Genomic DNA, 15,669 nt, shown 5'->3' on the forward strand with positions numbered 1-15,669 from the left:
AGGCTGCCGTGGTGGTGTCTGCTTTGAATTGTACTCTGTTTAAACAAGACAAAAAAACCTCCCACCGAAAAAAGTAACATTTTTATCGCTTACAAAGATCTCAGGGCCGTCCCTTTAAAATGAAGTATTTTCTAAGCAAACACTGGAATGTTTTCCAGAGGGAAATAAGCATCTGATCTCTTATAATGATTATTTCTGAAGAATTACAGATTTACGGAGTTTTTGTTTTAACTTAAATACAGTGAAACCTGCCTGAAATGACCACCCAAGGGACCAGAACAAGCAGCCATTTAAGTAAAGGTTTAAGCTTTAAATGGGAACCAAAATTGTACTGAAACCTTGAGGAAACTTTAAAATGCTGGTTTAAGATAGTGGATTGCTACATCCGTAGTGCAGGTTTCAGTGTAAACCAAGGTCATAAACTTCTCTCACATACACCAATGTGATTCCATTGACCTCAGCAGAGTTACTCCTGGTTTACACTGGAGTTAGTGAGAAGAGAATCATTCTCCTTACACATTAATTACAGAAGAGACAGGTTTGTAACCCATATGACATTTCCTCAGCATATTCTTGTTTTGCTAAACTGTTAGTAGGCCAGCCACAGACAACCAAATCAGTGAAAAGCCTTACATTGATGAATTGGGCTTGATGTGTTGCTGAGCTTTACCAATCCTGGATCTCAACACAATCTTAAATAAATACAGAACATCTAACCCATTGGAGTGTTCCACCAGTTTATGCAATCCCCAGCCTATATATTTGCAAATGTATTGCAAATGTTTGTATTTGCAGCAGCTCAGAAATGGTAAAGTTTATTCTCAGATGATGTAACCCAATCAATTTAAATTGACAGACTGGTAGGACAGCGGGTCTTTTCTGTTTGATTCTCCAAAGCTGTGGGTTAAACTGGTCAAAATTGACACTCAAGTCATACATGTCAAAAAGTGGAAAAGCTGTGTGTTAATAATTGTATCAACTGTTAATAATGGCTGTAAGAACCAAGGAGGCAAAATGCAGAAAGTATCTGTTAGTGCACTGTAAAAGGGAGGGGGTAATAAAAGTCCCAGGAAATATATTTATCAAACTAAATTAATATTTAATTAATTTCTGCAAATAGCTGAGGCATTATCAGGACTGGTTAAGTAGTGTCTTCTGCCAAATTAAGTGCCAAGAATTTGAGTTTATTAAAACACACATGAAAAAGCTACGGTCAAGAGTGCAATTTTTTTTTGCAGAGTAGCTTCCAATTATATTTTAATTAATTATATTAAAGTACGTTAATTATGACTTGTCCGACAGGTCAATTGTTCCCAGCCCTTTTGAGCCAATTCTAGGACATGTAATTAAAGGTGGAGCTGGTATGGGGGGAGTGTAATGTTCCGATCCCACAATGGAATCTGCACTCTTATCCTCCAACAGAACTCCAAGCCAAAGAGATTCAGTGCAAGTGTAATGGCAGCTGTTGCAAAAACCTGAAGTACCAGCACCGATGGGTGTACAAGGAACTAGGAACCACTGAAATAGTAAATTATTCAGAACAGAAGATTTAGCGATATTTAAAGATGAAAACCTAAATTTGTTCTCCTGGAGAAATGTGTTCCTGTATTAACTTTTTATGAGTGCTTAGCATAGCTAGTCCAACTGTATTATAGTGCATGAAAACAGCTGCTATTTAACAAAGTAAATACACAAATGTGTGGTAACAGGAAAGTCAAGACCATCATCTTCAACCTATAATGGATCAGGATGCTTGTCTTACTAGAAGAGGGAAACTAAGCTAGCACCAGTTGCTGGTGCTAGCATAAGAGATTTATGTAAACCAATCTGCAAGAAAATCAAATCCATCGTCTTAAAAAAGTATGGAATAAATCATACTGAACAGGAAACTAAAAAGAACGGCTGCTGCCATTTCATTGAAATCAAAGGTTTGTGTGTGTGGAAATTCTTCCCATCAATTACATAAACACAATTCACAGCAGGAAAAATAACAACTGTTTTTATAATGCGGAACATAAATATGCTCAATGAGTTTAACACTGCAACCAAGTATGAGGAACATTTTAAGTAGTCTGTTTCCAAACAGGACTTGAGGGGTCAGAATAGGGAGGAGGACACGTGGGCAGGCTAGGATGATGGATAGTGCTTCGCGGCATGCTGCATTCAGTTCTACTTTTGTTATTTTTGCAACAGGATGACCCAGCCTGAGCCTGAATGTCTACACTGCAATTTTATAGCCCCATAGCCTGAGCCCTGCAAGCCCGAGTCAGCTGAAACAGGCCAATTGCAGGTCATTTATAGCAATGTACACATACCCTTGAGGGCAAATCCACCAACTAGTTCTTGCAGAGGTCTCCTGGGAGCAGAATCAGTGCAGTTTTTCTATGCAAGGGGCTGGAGGACTGCATTTGGGGCTTGTGAAAGATTATGCATGTGTGCCCCCTATGGCATAGGCTCCAACTCGGCAGGGGATTTGTGCATCACCACATGTTCTGTTTGGATGGCTGCAGGGTCAGGCCAGTGATCTCACAGCACGGGCACTGATGTAGCTCTGCAGGTGCCTCAGTGAGTATGAAGGAGGATTCTTCCTCCAAAACTCACCCTCCCAGAGATCGTATCTGCACAGCTCGCTCACCATTCAAGGAATACTATTGACAGAACTAGCTGGTCTATGATTTGTAACCTTCAGGATACCCCTAACCCTTAATTTACACTGTGATCAGTGTAATATGATTTTCCAATTTAGGGTAAAGAAAAACCCTATTCCCAGGCATTCGTAGACTGAATAACTGAATAATGATGGAAAACGATCTGCACTCCATAAAACAACCTTGTTGTCAAGGGCCCTCTCTTGTGAAGTGCTGAGAATTCTCACTGAAGTGTATGGGAATTGCAAGCACTCAGAACTTGGTAGGAGGAGCTCAGGCGTGGGCCCTATGAAATCTTAGAAGCAAAGTGGACATATAAGTAAATGGGTATAAGGTAGTGAAGCTCAGGGAGTAGGATTACTTTAAACATGCAGAGAGGGAAGGCAGAAAATGTTAGAAACAGGTTCAATTAAAATACCACTCCCCCTAAGTTTTTCTTAACCTGCTATGGCTAAAGTTGGGACGGAAACCCCAAATAGATCACAGTGAAAAATATGAGGGAGAATGAGACAGTGAAGTAATAATTTCACTAATATACTAAACAATTTTCTAAAAGTACTTTCATAAATTAGCTCATTTACAGTAAATACACAGCATACAAATGGCTTATATGGGGACTGGATGGCTCAAGAGAACGGCATTTTTAGGTATCGGTTTGATTCCTGCCCAAGTTGGCAGCAATTGAGGATGGTTTTCAGAGTTCAGTAGCCTCTCTAAAATAAGTTGGTAATTTCAGCACAACTCCTTAGTGGGAAGATGTCCATGTCAAAGCCACCATCCCAATTGGGATCCACTGTTGAGAGCCTTTGCAGAGAGCCCAAGGATCACACGAGTCAGGCCGTGCAGATTTAACTACCTCCTCATCCCTAAAAGGGAATCCTTCAGCTCAGAAATGAAGCACACTTTGGAAGATCACTGATCACTGCTGCCTAGTCTGTGTTAATAGTTTGCACTCAGACGCCACAGTGAGGGGTTAGCTAAAGTGACTAGAACAGAAGAGAATTAAAACGTATGCCAAACGCTTCAGTGTAAAAGCAACCAAAAAAAGTCAAAACCAGACTAAAAATGATTTAAACACATTTTAAGCATATGGGCTAGAACTCAGTGCATGCATCCAAAACTTTTGGATCCATTCCCAGAGCCAAGACACCAGCCTTTTAAAAACAATTTATCCATCTCTGTCTAGTCTGTTTTGACTAGTCTTTAGCATAACCACTTAAGAATTTTATTTAACCAGCATGGAAAGAAAGAGGTTCAAAGAACACTAGGGAATATGTGGCAAAATATAACATGGTTGGATCACTTCCACTGGATTATACTACTCTGCTACACCATTGAAGAAACAATCTCATACAAGGGCTGAATGCATGCTCAAAGTCTACAGGGAATTAGGTCAACATCATTCAAGGTAAGTGACACTTTAAATAACTTTAAATTAGCTGTTGACAGTCAGGTACATAGATTGATGAGTGATTACACGAGGTCCCCAACATTATCATTTTGTGGTGGAAGGGAATATGCAAGAAAAAAGAAGAAAGGTAAGAAAGTTTAAAGTATGATAAATATGGTTTTGCCCCTCTGTAATGCCCTCAAACAACAGTGAAGTTTATTTAAGGATGCTGGAAACTTGTAAAACAAATTGCTCTCCCTAAATCAAGAATTTTAAAAAAAGTTTTCTAATTATGCTAACTTGGGACCAGAAATATTATAGGCAATGCTAATACAGAGTGATACAAAACTCTCTACTGAGTATGACTGGGATGAAGAAAGGAAGCTTTCTTCTTTTTTTTCAAGTTACTGGGCCAAATACAGACCTGATGTCAGTGAGCAGTGATATACTAGTATATAGTGGGTGTGAAATTTGGCTCATTCTGTGCTTGACAGACATCTTCATTACAATATTCCCTAAAATGTGCTTTTAAATAAAACTAACTAAATCTTAGGAATCTGTAATTAGCACCATCTTACAGAACTAATCAGAACAAGTTTATTGAAGCACTCCAACTATTTACAATGAGAGTGAATTTAGCCCCAGGGTTCACTTTACTATTTTGTCTCAATTTTCTTGTAATTTCATCCATCACTTTTTTCCAGTCCTCCAAAGGTGATGGATAAAACACAGAAATAAATAGGACCAACAGTTCATAGAACCCTAAGGGAAAACGTAATTTTGTTATAAATAATCCTTGGCACAAATCATGGAAATGCTATACTAAAATTGTTTGTTGAATCATTTATGAATGAAGGCTTCATTTTAAATTTGCAAATAAGGTGTAATGTTTTTAAAAAAGTTTGGAACCCAATCCTTGAGAAACAGAACAGACATGCAAACAGAAATCAGGGTTGCTTTAAGTTTCTTTTCAAACGGGAGCCCCGTGGGATGCTAGATTTTTATTTGTATTTATGGAAAGCAGAAGATAACATGTTATAAAATTCTTTTCTTAAAAAGTCACCATCTCAGTTTTATTCTGGCTTTATGATTTTCCAAATGGAAAATGGAAGTTGTACTCTATAAAGCAACCAAAGAATAATTAGAGTTTTTATATGGGTAACTTTTAGCAGCTCCCCCTATGGGCACTCTACAAAATTGCAATGGGCTCCATTCACTTTTTCTCAAGTGATAAATGAATGCATATATCATGTACAAATGAGATAATTAAAACTCTGCAAGACGGAAAGCGGGACAAAGAGGAACCAATGAAAAGGAAACATTCTAATTTTTTTTCAAAATTAAAAATCTGAGGGTTTATTGTTACAAATTAAGAGATAAAGTTCAATTGGATGTAACCCTTCTGCAAAACTCTATGTTACATTTGGCATGCACTGGTTTCAGAAGATGGAATTCTGGTGTCTCATGAAGAATACAAGAAACATAGGATGCAAAGCTGTTTCCTTTCCAAAGTATAAGGTTAAGTAAAATTCAATAGAGATTTAATTAAGTATGCTAGTTTGTTTCCTCTCTTTCTGAGAACTTAATGCACAAAATATAAAAAAGGCTACCATGTAAACTGATGACTTTCTACTTGATTTACATTATAGAGTTCAGTCTGATTGCAGCCCTGAATCCTGACCCTCTGGTAAGTGCTTTAGATTCAACATGTTCCATTTGGGGGTAATTACAACATCCCTGTAACTTATTTTTTTAAACTTAAGTGACTGGTACATACTTTTAACCATAACTCCATCGTAACATATTTTTTCGTTTGTAATCAGGTACTTGTTTCAGTGGTACCTACGGTATATTGGATGAGCAGCTCTGGAATACCATGCTTAAACATGACAATTAGGGTTTAGTAAACAGCAACAACAAACAATCCAGACATTACAAAATAAACATTTTCTCAACCATAGCTCCTTCCTAAGGGAAAGATGCTTATAAACCAAGGGCCAGATTTTCAGAAGTGCTCAGCACCCAACAGTCCCGACTGAGAACATAGGGAGCGCTCTTTAAATTTACCATGTACTTAGTAGTCTGAAACTAAAATGAGAGAGGTCAAAGCAATATGCCTGGACAGCACCCTGGTAGGGACTCCAACACCCTCCCCTCTTCTCAGCAGCAGGGTATGAAGGTTGAAATCATCAGGGTATTAGTCTCTGTACCTCCCTGATGCTACCCTGTCCCGTCTCGTCTCACCTCACCTCGCTCCCCTGCTCCCCCCAATCTTCCATACTGATTTCTAGCTAGTAGACTTAGCCCTTTGGCTAGTGATGGAGTACTAATTTTACAAAGCCACATATTAAATCATCTCAACAGATTTAGATGGATTTCCTGCTCCTTTTAACAATAGATATTGGTGGAATCACAATTTTTATTTAGCACATAAGGGAGCAACAGTTAGGATCCGCGGCTGATTTCTAAATAAAGCTCAGTAGTTTGCTTTTGTCTGAGAGATTGCATGGGCTCATCACAAAACACATGCAGATGGTAACTTTTGATTACCACATCTACAAAGGCCCTTGTGCAATAACCACTATCCGATATTTGAAAGAAGAATTCATTATCCTGACAAACTCCTCATGGGACTATTACAAACTTTCAGAGTTATCAAAACACAAAGAGTGGCATCTCTTTCTTAGTCTTTTATCTGCACGCTGAAATATTTGCTTATCTAAACAGACCAAGAGAGAAGACACATAAAAGGAACAATAGGTTCATTTCTCATTACAGGGAACAGGTGTGGGCAGCCTTACCTGATCTGTCCTCGCACCAGGGGTCTGTTTTTTGTCCTGTTCATATTCGAGTCAAAGGGAACCTCAAAGAACTGTATAAAAGAAAAGGAAGGATTGAAAGGATGCCGGAGACCATACCAAGCGTAGAATGTACTGTCTGTTTTTACAGGTGCTTTAATCTTGATTTTTGAAGGTTCAGAATAACAATTAAAATGGCAAACTCCCTTTTACATTAGTTTTGATAGTCTACATTAATACTTTTGGCTTCTCCTTAAAAAGAAAACTACCTGGAAGACAAATATATTTTTAATGAGTCCATAAAAGTTAATCATTTGAAGTAAAGCCCAACTTCAATTTCTGCTCTTGATAAGTTACATATACACACATGTATATAAAAGAAACAGCCCCCTCCTCTGCCCCCAGTTGTACATTACGCAAACAGACCTTGCAAATACGGTGTTTCTGGTTTTGCAAGATGAATGCAATAAATATTTTCAAGATCATCCAACTTCTGAGAACCCATGACCCACTCAAAAATCAATCAACTCTGGTAAACGCTACTGCAACTACATGTAGCATCTAGTGGTATGATAAATGGTAAAAGAAGAAGCCATATGGAATTATTTAGTGTGACAACCCAACATGACTTTAAACACTGCCTATATGAAAAGTAAAGAGTGCTATCATGCTATGAACTCCAGTGGGGTTTTATTGGATAATGTTTTAAGAATTTTATTAAAGCCAAACCCAGTTTACCATATAGCAAGACCCTGTAAAGCTATTTAGATTTCAATAAGCTAATGACATAAAACAACCAGGGTCATTTTTCAGTGGTTCACCAATACACCAGTGCTTACTGGACACCAACCTCTATCTGTAGAATGAACACTTGGGGCAAGATACAAGTTATATGAGACATAAATATATGGAAAAAGTAATGATGTAATGAAATGTATGATTCTGAACAAAGCCTGAATGATTGAATACTGTTGCCTGCAGATAGATGCTCGACATTTGATGGGCTGGACTGTGCTATTTTTTAGCCAGTGTACCTTATTTACCCACCCTGAGGTAAAATGAACAAACATCTTAATTTTGACAATGCCACATTACTGGCCTGGCTACTGTGCCAAAGGCAAGCTGCTATCCCCATTACAAAGTCAAAAAACTCATGTGCGATCTGTGCAGAAGGCTAGTATATGTCAAAAAATGGTTCGGACATCACAACCCTCAAACCGTTTTGAGACTTTAGTTTCTCACTTTTGCAAAATTATAGATTATAATTAATAAAATCACATATATAGTGCTGTTAATTTACAAGGCATAATCATTTATGTCACAGTAGCATCCCACAATGAGAGCCTTGTGCTAGGAGCTGTAAAAGACTATGTCTTCACTAGAAACGCTGCAGCTGAGTCCGCTGTAGCGCTTCAGTGTAGACACTCACTACAGCAATGTGAGGGGTTCTCTGTTGCTGTAAAAACAACAACGAGTCCTTGTGGCACCTTAGAAACTAACAAATTTATTTTGGCATAAGCTTTTGTGGGCTAAAACCCACTTCATCAGATGCATGGACTGGAAAATACAGTAGAGAGGTATAAATACAAAGCACATGAAAAGATGGGTGTTGCCTTACCAAGTTGGGGGTCAGTGCTAACGAGCCAATTCAATTAAGGTGGACGCAGGCTAGTCTAAACGGTTGACAAGAAGGGGTGAAAATCACTTCAGGATAGGTTGTAGAAGGACAATCCCTCATTCTCACAGACCTTGGGAGACAGGCCAGTCCTCGCTTACAGACAGCCCCCCAACCTGAAGCAAATACTCACCAGCAACTACACACCACAAAACAAAAACACTAACCCAGGAACCAAACCCTGCAACAAACACCGGTGCCAACTCTGTCTGCATATCTATTCAAGGGACACCATCATAGGACCTAACCACATCAGCCACACCATCAGGGGCTCGTTCACCTGCACATCTACCAATGTGATATATGCCATCATGTGCCAGCAATGCCCCCCTGTCATGTACATTGGCCAAACCGGACAGTTTCTACGCAAAAGAATAAATGGACACAAATCAGACATCAAGAATTATAACATTAAAAAACCAGTAGGAGAACACTTCAATCTTCCTGGACACTCAATAACAGACCTAAAAATGGCAATTCTTCAACAAAAAAACTTCAGAAACAGACTCCAACGAGAAACTGCAGAACTGGAATTAATTTGCAAACTGGACACCATCAAATTTGGTCTGAATAAAGACTGGGAGTGGATGGGTCACTACAAAAACTAATTTCCCCCTGCTAATACTCACACCTTCTTGTTAACTGCTTGAAATGGGCCACCTTTATTACATTGGCCTCATTAGCACTACAAAAGTGATTTCCACCCCTTCTTGTCAACTGTTGAGAATAGCCCACTTCCACCTTCACTGAATTGGCTTGTTAGCACTGACTCCCCACTTGGTAAGGAAACTCCTATCTTTTCATATCCTGTGTATTTATACTTCTCTACTGTATTTTCCACTCTGTGCATCTGATGAAGTGGGTTTTAGCCCACAAAAGCTTATGCCCAAATAAATTTGTTAGTCTCTAAGGTGCCACAAGGACTCCTCGTTGTTTTTGCTGATACAGACTAACACGGCGACCACTCTGAAATCTGTTGCTGTAGTTAATCTACCTCCCCGAGAGACAGTAGCTAGGTTGATGGAAGAATTCTTCTGTCGACCTAGTGCTGTCTACACTGGAAGTTAGATTGGCTTAACTATGTCACTCGGGGGTTCCATTTTTCACACCCCTGAGTGACATAGTGGGTTCAACCTAATGTTTTAGTTAAAGCCTGGCCAACGATACTTGCCCTGTCCTAAATGGTTTACAAAGGATCTGGAACATAACAAATACAAGAGATGTCGAGAGGAAGGGAAGAGGGGCTTGCTTGGAGAAAGATCCGAAGAATAGAAAATATGGTTTGAGAGACAGACTGTTCCAGGCAATAGAAAGTAACACCATGGAAGCCACAAAGTCAAAAATGAAAGATGATGCTGAAGCAGGGAATGAAGTGAAAGGAAAGGGATGAGTACAGGAAGCAAGAGGAGTATAGGGAGAAATGGGAGCAGAGAGGTATGTAGGAGCAAAATTACATGGGGCCTTATAGGTGAGAAACAGCAGCAGCAGCTTGGATTTTATATGATAAGAGAGGGATTCAAGGAGGGACTGATATAGTTCATGTAGTGGATGAAAAGATGACTTTGGCACTAGCATCTTGGAGACTGGAGGTGGAGAGTTAGAAGTCAGAAAGGAGAAGGGTACAGCCATCTCGGCAAGTGATGAGCAGATGCAAAGAAACATTTTAGCAGTGAAGGCAGTTTATATAATACAGATCCATACCCAAGAACTAAAACAATTTGTACTTATCACTTGTAGGACTTAATCTCATATTGTACATTAAATTCTTCTCCACTGGAAGCTTTGAAAGACTCCCATCTCGCTCGTTACATTATATATTGTAATAGCACTGGCCAGTTCCATCATGGAACAAGTTAAAGAGATTATTCCATTATAAATCCCTGTTTTATGTGGCCTCAATCCTGAAAAAATAAAATCTGGAATGAAATGTAGCACAAGTGGTATTTGACCCTGAATGAATCTTTTCCATCACATAAAAAAAAAACAACCACCACCAACCCTGCAGCTGTAGAGTATTAGTATTATAGGCAGAGCTGGTAGAGACACCTATAGTTGCTTAACACTTTCCATTATAAGACCCTGTTTTAAATTGCTTATAAATTTGGCAAACTTTACACATTCATGCTGAAATTTTCCATGCTAGCATCTGCCTGAGGCTGGATTTTTCTAGAAAGCTGCAACCATTTCCAAGAATGAAGAAAAATAAGTTTTGGGGATTTTTTTTTTGCTCATGTTAAAATGTTCGACAACTGCTCAACTGAGAAGCTCTAGTGCCTCTATACTTTGAGCAAGAACTTGAAATTTGGCAAAGGGGTCGCTCTCGTGTCAGGGACATGTGTTTTGCCATGGCTGTGAAAGTCTACTAAAGTTTGGCCAAGTAACACGCTTCTAAAAATTGCAGTTTGCACATGCACATGCCATTGCTCTGCCTGTTGCAGCTGTGGCACCAGATATCAGAACTGAGGCCTGGTCTACACTACGATTTTAGGTCGAATTTAGCTGCGTTACCTCGATTTAAGCCTGGACCCGTCCACATGACGAAGACTTTTTTTCGATTTAAAGGGCTCTTTAAATCAATTTCTTTACTCCACCTCTGACAAGGGGATTAGCGCTGAAATCGGCCTTGCCGAGTTGAATTTGGGGTAGTGTGGACGCAATTCGATGGTATTGGCCTCGGGGAGCTATCCCAGAGTGCTCCATTGTGACCACTTTGGACAGCGCTCTCAACTCAGACGCACTTCCTGTCTACCTGGCCAGAGGCCCGCGAACTTTTGAATCTCATTTCCTGTTTGGCCAGAGTAGCAAGGTGCAGGTGAGTGCAGATCTCATAAGATCTCATCAGCAGTGGTGACTATGATGGAGTCCCAGGATCGCAAAAGAGCTCCAGCATGGACCGAATGGGAGGTACGGGATCTGCTCGCCATATGGGGAGATTAATCCATGCTAGCTGAACTCCGTTCCAGTAAACAAAATGGCAAAACATTAGAAAAAGTCTCAAAGGGCATGAAGGACAGAGGGCATAACAGGGATGCACAACAGTGCCGCATGAAAATTAAGGAGCTAAGGTAAGCCTACGTAAAAGCCAGAGAGGCAAACGGCCGCTCCGGATCAGAGCCTTGAACATGCCGCTTCTACGATGAGCTGCATGCCATGCTAGGGGGCGCAGCCACCACTACCTCAACCCTGTGCTTTGACTCTGTCATTGGAGAATCACGCAACAGGGAAGCGAGTTTTGGGGACAAGGAAGATGATTATGAAGAGATTGAAGATAGCTCACAGCAAGGAAGTGGAGAAACTGGTTTCCCCAACAGCCAAGATACGTTTTTCAACCTGGACCTGGAGCCAGTAACCACCGAACCCACCCGAGGCATGCTCCTGGACCCTGAAGGCAGAGAAGGGACCTCTGGTGAGTGTACCTTTGTAAATATTACGCATGGTTTAAAAGCAATCATGTTTAATGATTAATTTGCCCTGGCATTCACGGACAGTACAGCTAGTGGAAAAGTCTGTTAATGTGTATGGGGATGGAGCGGAAATCCTACAGCAGGGGTCGGCAACCTTTCAGCAGTGGTGTGCCGAGTCTTCATTTATTCACTCTGATTTAAGGTTTTGCGTGCCAGTAATACATTTTAACGTTTTTAGAAGGTCTTTTTCTATACGTCTATAATATACAACTAAACTATTGTTGTATGCAAAGTAAACAAGGTTTTTTAAATGTTTAAGAAGCTTCATTTAAAATTAAATTAAAATGCAGAGCCCCCTGGACCGGTGGCCAGGACCCGGGCAGTGTGAGTGCCACTGAAAATCAGCTCACGTGCCGCAGGTTACCTACCCCCGTCCTACAGGGACATCTCCATAAAGCTCTCCTGGATGTACTCCCAAAGCCTTTGCAAAAGGTTTCTGAGGAGGGCGGCCTTATTCCATCCGCCATGGTAGGACACTTTACCACGCCAGGCCAGTAGCACGTAGTCGGGAATCATTGCATAACAAAGCATGGCAGCGTATGGTCCCAGTGTTTGCTGGCATTCAAACAACATCCGTTCTTTATCTCGCTGTGTTATCCTCAAGAGAGTGATATCATTCATGGTCACCTGGTTGAAATAGGGTGCTTTTATTAAGGGGACATTCAGAGGTGCCCGTTCCTGCTTGGCTGTTTGGCTGTGGCTGAACAGAAATGTTCCCCGCTGTTAGCCACGCGGGGGGTGGGGTGAAGTACAAGTGATCTCTCACACCAAACCACCCACAGCGCGTAAACCAAGCCTCCTCCTCCCCCCCCCTTGCCCTGCCTCACCCCCCAACGTGGTGGGGTGGTGGGGGGGGGCTCCTCCACTCCCCCACCACACCCAGCAGCAACACAAAGGCTGGGCCTTCAATAAGTTTTAAGTTTTTAAGTTTTTTTAGTGCAGTGTTGTCTTCCTGTCCTTCCCTCCCCCCCACCACCGGTGCTTCCCCTCCCTCTCCACCTCCCGGGATACCTGGGCAGTTATCCCCCATCTATCGCCCCACCACAGTTAGGGAATCCCATTGCAGCAAAGCCATTCACTATGACTTGCACATTTCCCAGAGTCACTACCCTTGATATCAGCATATCTTTGATTGCGTGGGCTACTTGGATCACAGCAGCCCCCACAGTAGATTTGCCCACTCCAAATTGATGCCCAACTGAGCTGTCTGGCATTGCAAGCTTCCACAGGGCTATTGCCACTCGCTTCTCAACTGTGAGGGCTGCTCTCATCTTGGTATTCTGGCGCTTCAGGGCAAGGGAAAGCAAGTCACAAAGTTCCATGAAAGTGCCCTTACGCATGCAAAAGTTTTGCAGCCACTGGGAATCGTCCCAGACCTGCAACATTATGCGGTTCCACCAGTCTGTGCTTGTTTCCCGGGCCCAGAATCGGCGTTCCACAGCATGAACCTGCCCCATTAACACCATGATGTACACACTGCTGGGGCCCATACTTTCCGAGAAGTCTATGTCCATGTCTATGTCCTCATCACTCTCGTCACTGCGCTGCCGTCGCCTCTTTGCCTGGTTTTGCTTTGGCAGGTTCTGGTCTGCATATACTCCAGGATAACGTGCGTGGTGTTTACAGTGCTCAAAATTGCTGCAGTGATCTGAGCGGGCTCCATGATCCCAGTAGTATGGCATCTGGGCTGAAAAAAGGCGCAAAACGATTGTCTGCTCTGACGGAGGGAGGGGCGACTGACGACACGGCTTACAGGGAATTAAAGTCCACAAAGGGGGTGGCTTTGCATCAAGGAGAAACACAAACAACTGTCACAGAGAATGGCCCCCTCAAGGATCGAACTCAAAACCCTGGGTTTAGCAGGCCGTTGATTTCATGGCGGGCGGGAGGGAGGGAGGAAGCAAATTAATACAAAACAAATCCGGTCTATTTCTTGTTTTGATCCACTCCATCTATCTTTTACATCTTTAGGGTGGCAGCAGACGGTGCAGTTCGACTGCTAGCCATCATCATCTCCTGGGTGCTCGGCAGAAGATAGGATTGATCTGGCTGAGTCACTCCCATGTCTGCCCAGGCGCCCCTGACTGACCTCACCGAGCACCCAGGAATACGATGATGACGACTACCAGTCGTAACACACTGTCTGCTGCCAAAAGGCAATGAGCTGCTGCTGTGTAGCAATGCAGTCCCACATCTGCCAGCACCCAGGAGACATACGGTGATGGTGAGCTGAACGGGCTCCATGCTTGCCGTGGTATGGCGTCTGCACAGGTAACCCAGGAAAAAAGGCGCGAAACAATTGTCTGCTGTTGCTTTCAAGGAGGAAGGGGGGGGCCTGACGACATGTACCCAGAATCACCCGCGACACAGTTTTTGCGCCATCAGGCATTGGGATCTCAACCCAGAATTCCAATGGGCAGCAGAGACTGAGGGAACTGTGGGATAGCTACCCACAGTGCAATGCTCCGGAAGTCGACACTAGCCTCGGTACTGTGGACACAGTCCGCCGACTTAATGCATTTAGAGCATTTTTTGTGGGGGGACACACAATCAACTGTATAAAAACGATTTTTGAAAAACCAACTTCTATAAATTCGACCTAATTTCGTAGTGTAGACATACCCTGAGAGCAGGAACACAGTTTCTCCCATGCTTTCTATGTTCGTCCTGCTGGTGCTGCCAGTGAGGAACAGGAACAGGAGTCAAACTGACTTGAATGCAGGCGGGCTAGGAGCAGTGTTGGGAGAGCAGGAGATGGGAAGGAAGGATGAGAATCAGGCAGTGGAAGCAGACATGGACAGGAGCCAAGAGGAAGCAGGGATAGAAACAGAGGTGGACAGGGACCAAGGAGTCTATAACCAATAGATCACACTACCCCTCAAGAAACTGGACTAGGAACCAAGATTCTTGAGTCTCTACATTCTTCTGTTGTCAGCAAATAGCTATGAAATCCACTGGAAAAGAGGGTCTCTCTCATTTGCACTCTTATGGCTGGTCCACACAGAAATTAACAGCCTCCTACTATTACTATTAACTCAAGGGGTAGATCTAACCCTGCTGATGACCCAACTGAGAGCGAACATGGTTCCACAGGATGGATTTCTGGTTTTGTCAATTTGCTTTTTAAAAAAACTTAATAAACTACATTACAAAACAAAACAACTATGTTAAAAGAACATTAAGATTGCAAAGTCAAATACAAATGTTATGCAGAATTAAGGTTGCCTATAGAACCTTAATGTGGTCCCCTTGTGCATATGCATTATGATGATGTCTTTAATTACATGATCACATCCTGTTTATTCCACAGGATTCTTTACTTCCTTCAGTGCACACGATGGACCGGGCCCTGGGAACAAATCAGAGTTGTGTAGTTAATGAGTGTTGTCTGTAGTACCTGCGCTTCGTTGATTCCAGAAGCTGGAAGGTTTGAAGTGAATGAGGCAGGTGATTGCAGGAAGAACAATGATGATCTTGTTGAAGTCAGTTGAATGCCACCCTGGATGATTAGATTCTTTCCTTACCTCTGCTACACTTAAACCAAACAGATGCCACTAATTGAATGTCTCATTTTCTGGGACTCTGAGGTCTGATTTGCAGAAAACTGCTGATGGTTCACAAGTACAACTGAGGTCAATGGGAGCGGTGTTTTCAACATATAAAGTTCTATAAAAATACTGATAAGGAACTGATG

The 15,669-nt window shown here is 41.9% G+C and overlaps 1 protein-coding gene across 6 annotated transcripts in view; it reads right to left on the minus strand.

The window, feature by feature from the left end:
- LOC120383687 (protoheme IX farnesyltransferase, mitochondrial) overlaps window positions 1-15,669 on the minus strand; it is a 196,451-nt gene that overhangs the window by 40,092 nt on the left and 140,690 nt on the right. For all 6 annotated transcript variants that reach the window (XM_039501856.1, XM_039501857.1, XM_039501854.1 and 3 more), the window contains one exon: window positions 6,840-6,910. In XM_039501856.1, the coding sequence (XP_039357790.1) occupies window positions 6,840-6,910 (71 nt within the window). The remainder of the gene's footprint in view (window positions 1-6,839; window positions 6,911-15,669) is intronic.

The sequence above is a fragment of the Mauremys reevesii genome, linkage group 15 (genome assembly GCF_016161935.1).
Source record: "Mauremys reevesii isolate NIE-2019 linkage group 15, ASM1616193v1, whole genome shotgun sequence".
Taxonomy (NCBI): domain Eukaryota; kingdom Metazoa; phylum Chordata; order Testudines; family Geoemydidae; genus Mauremys; species Mauremys reevesii.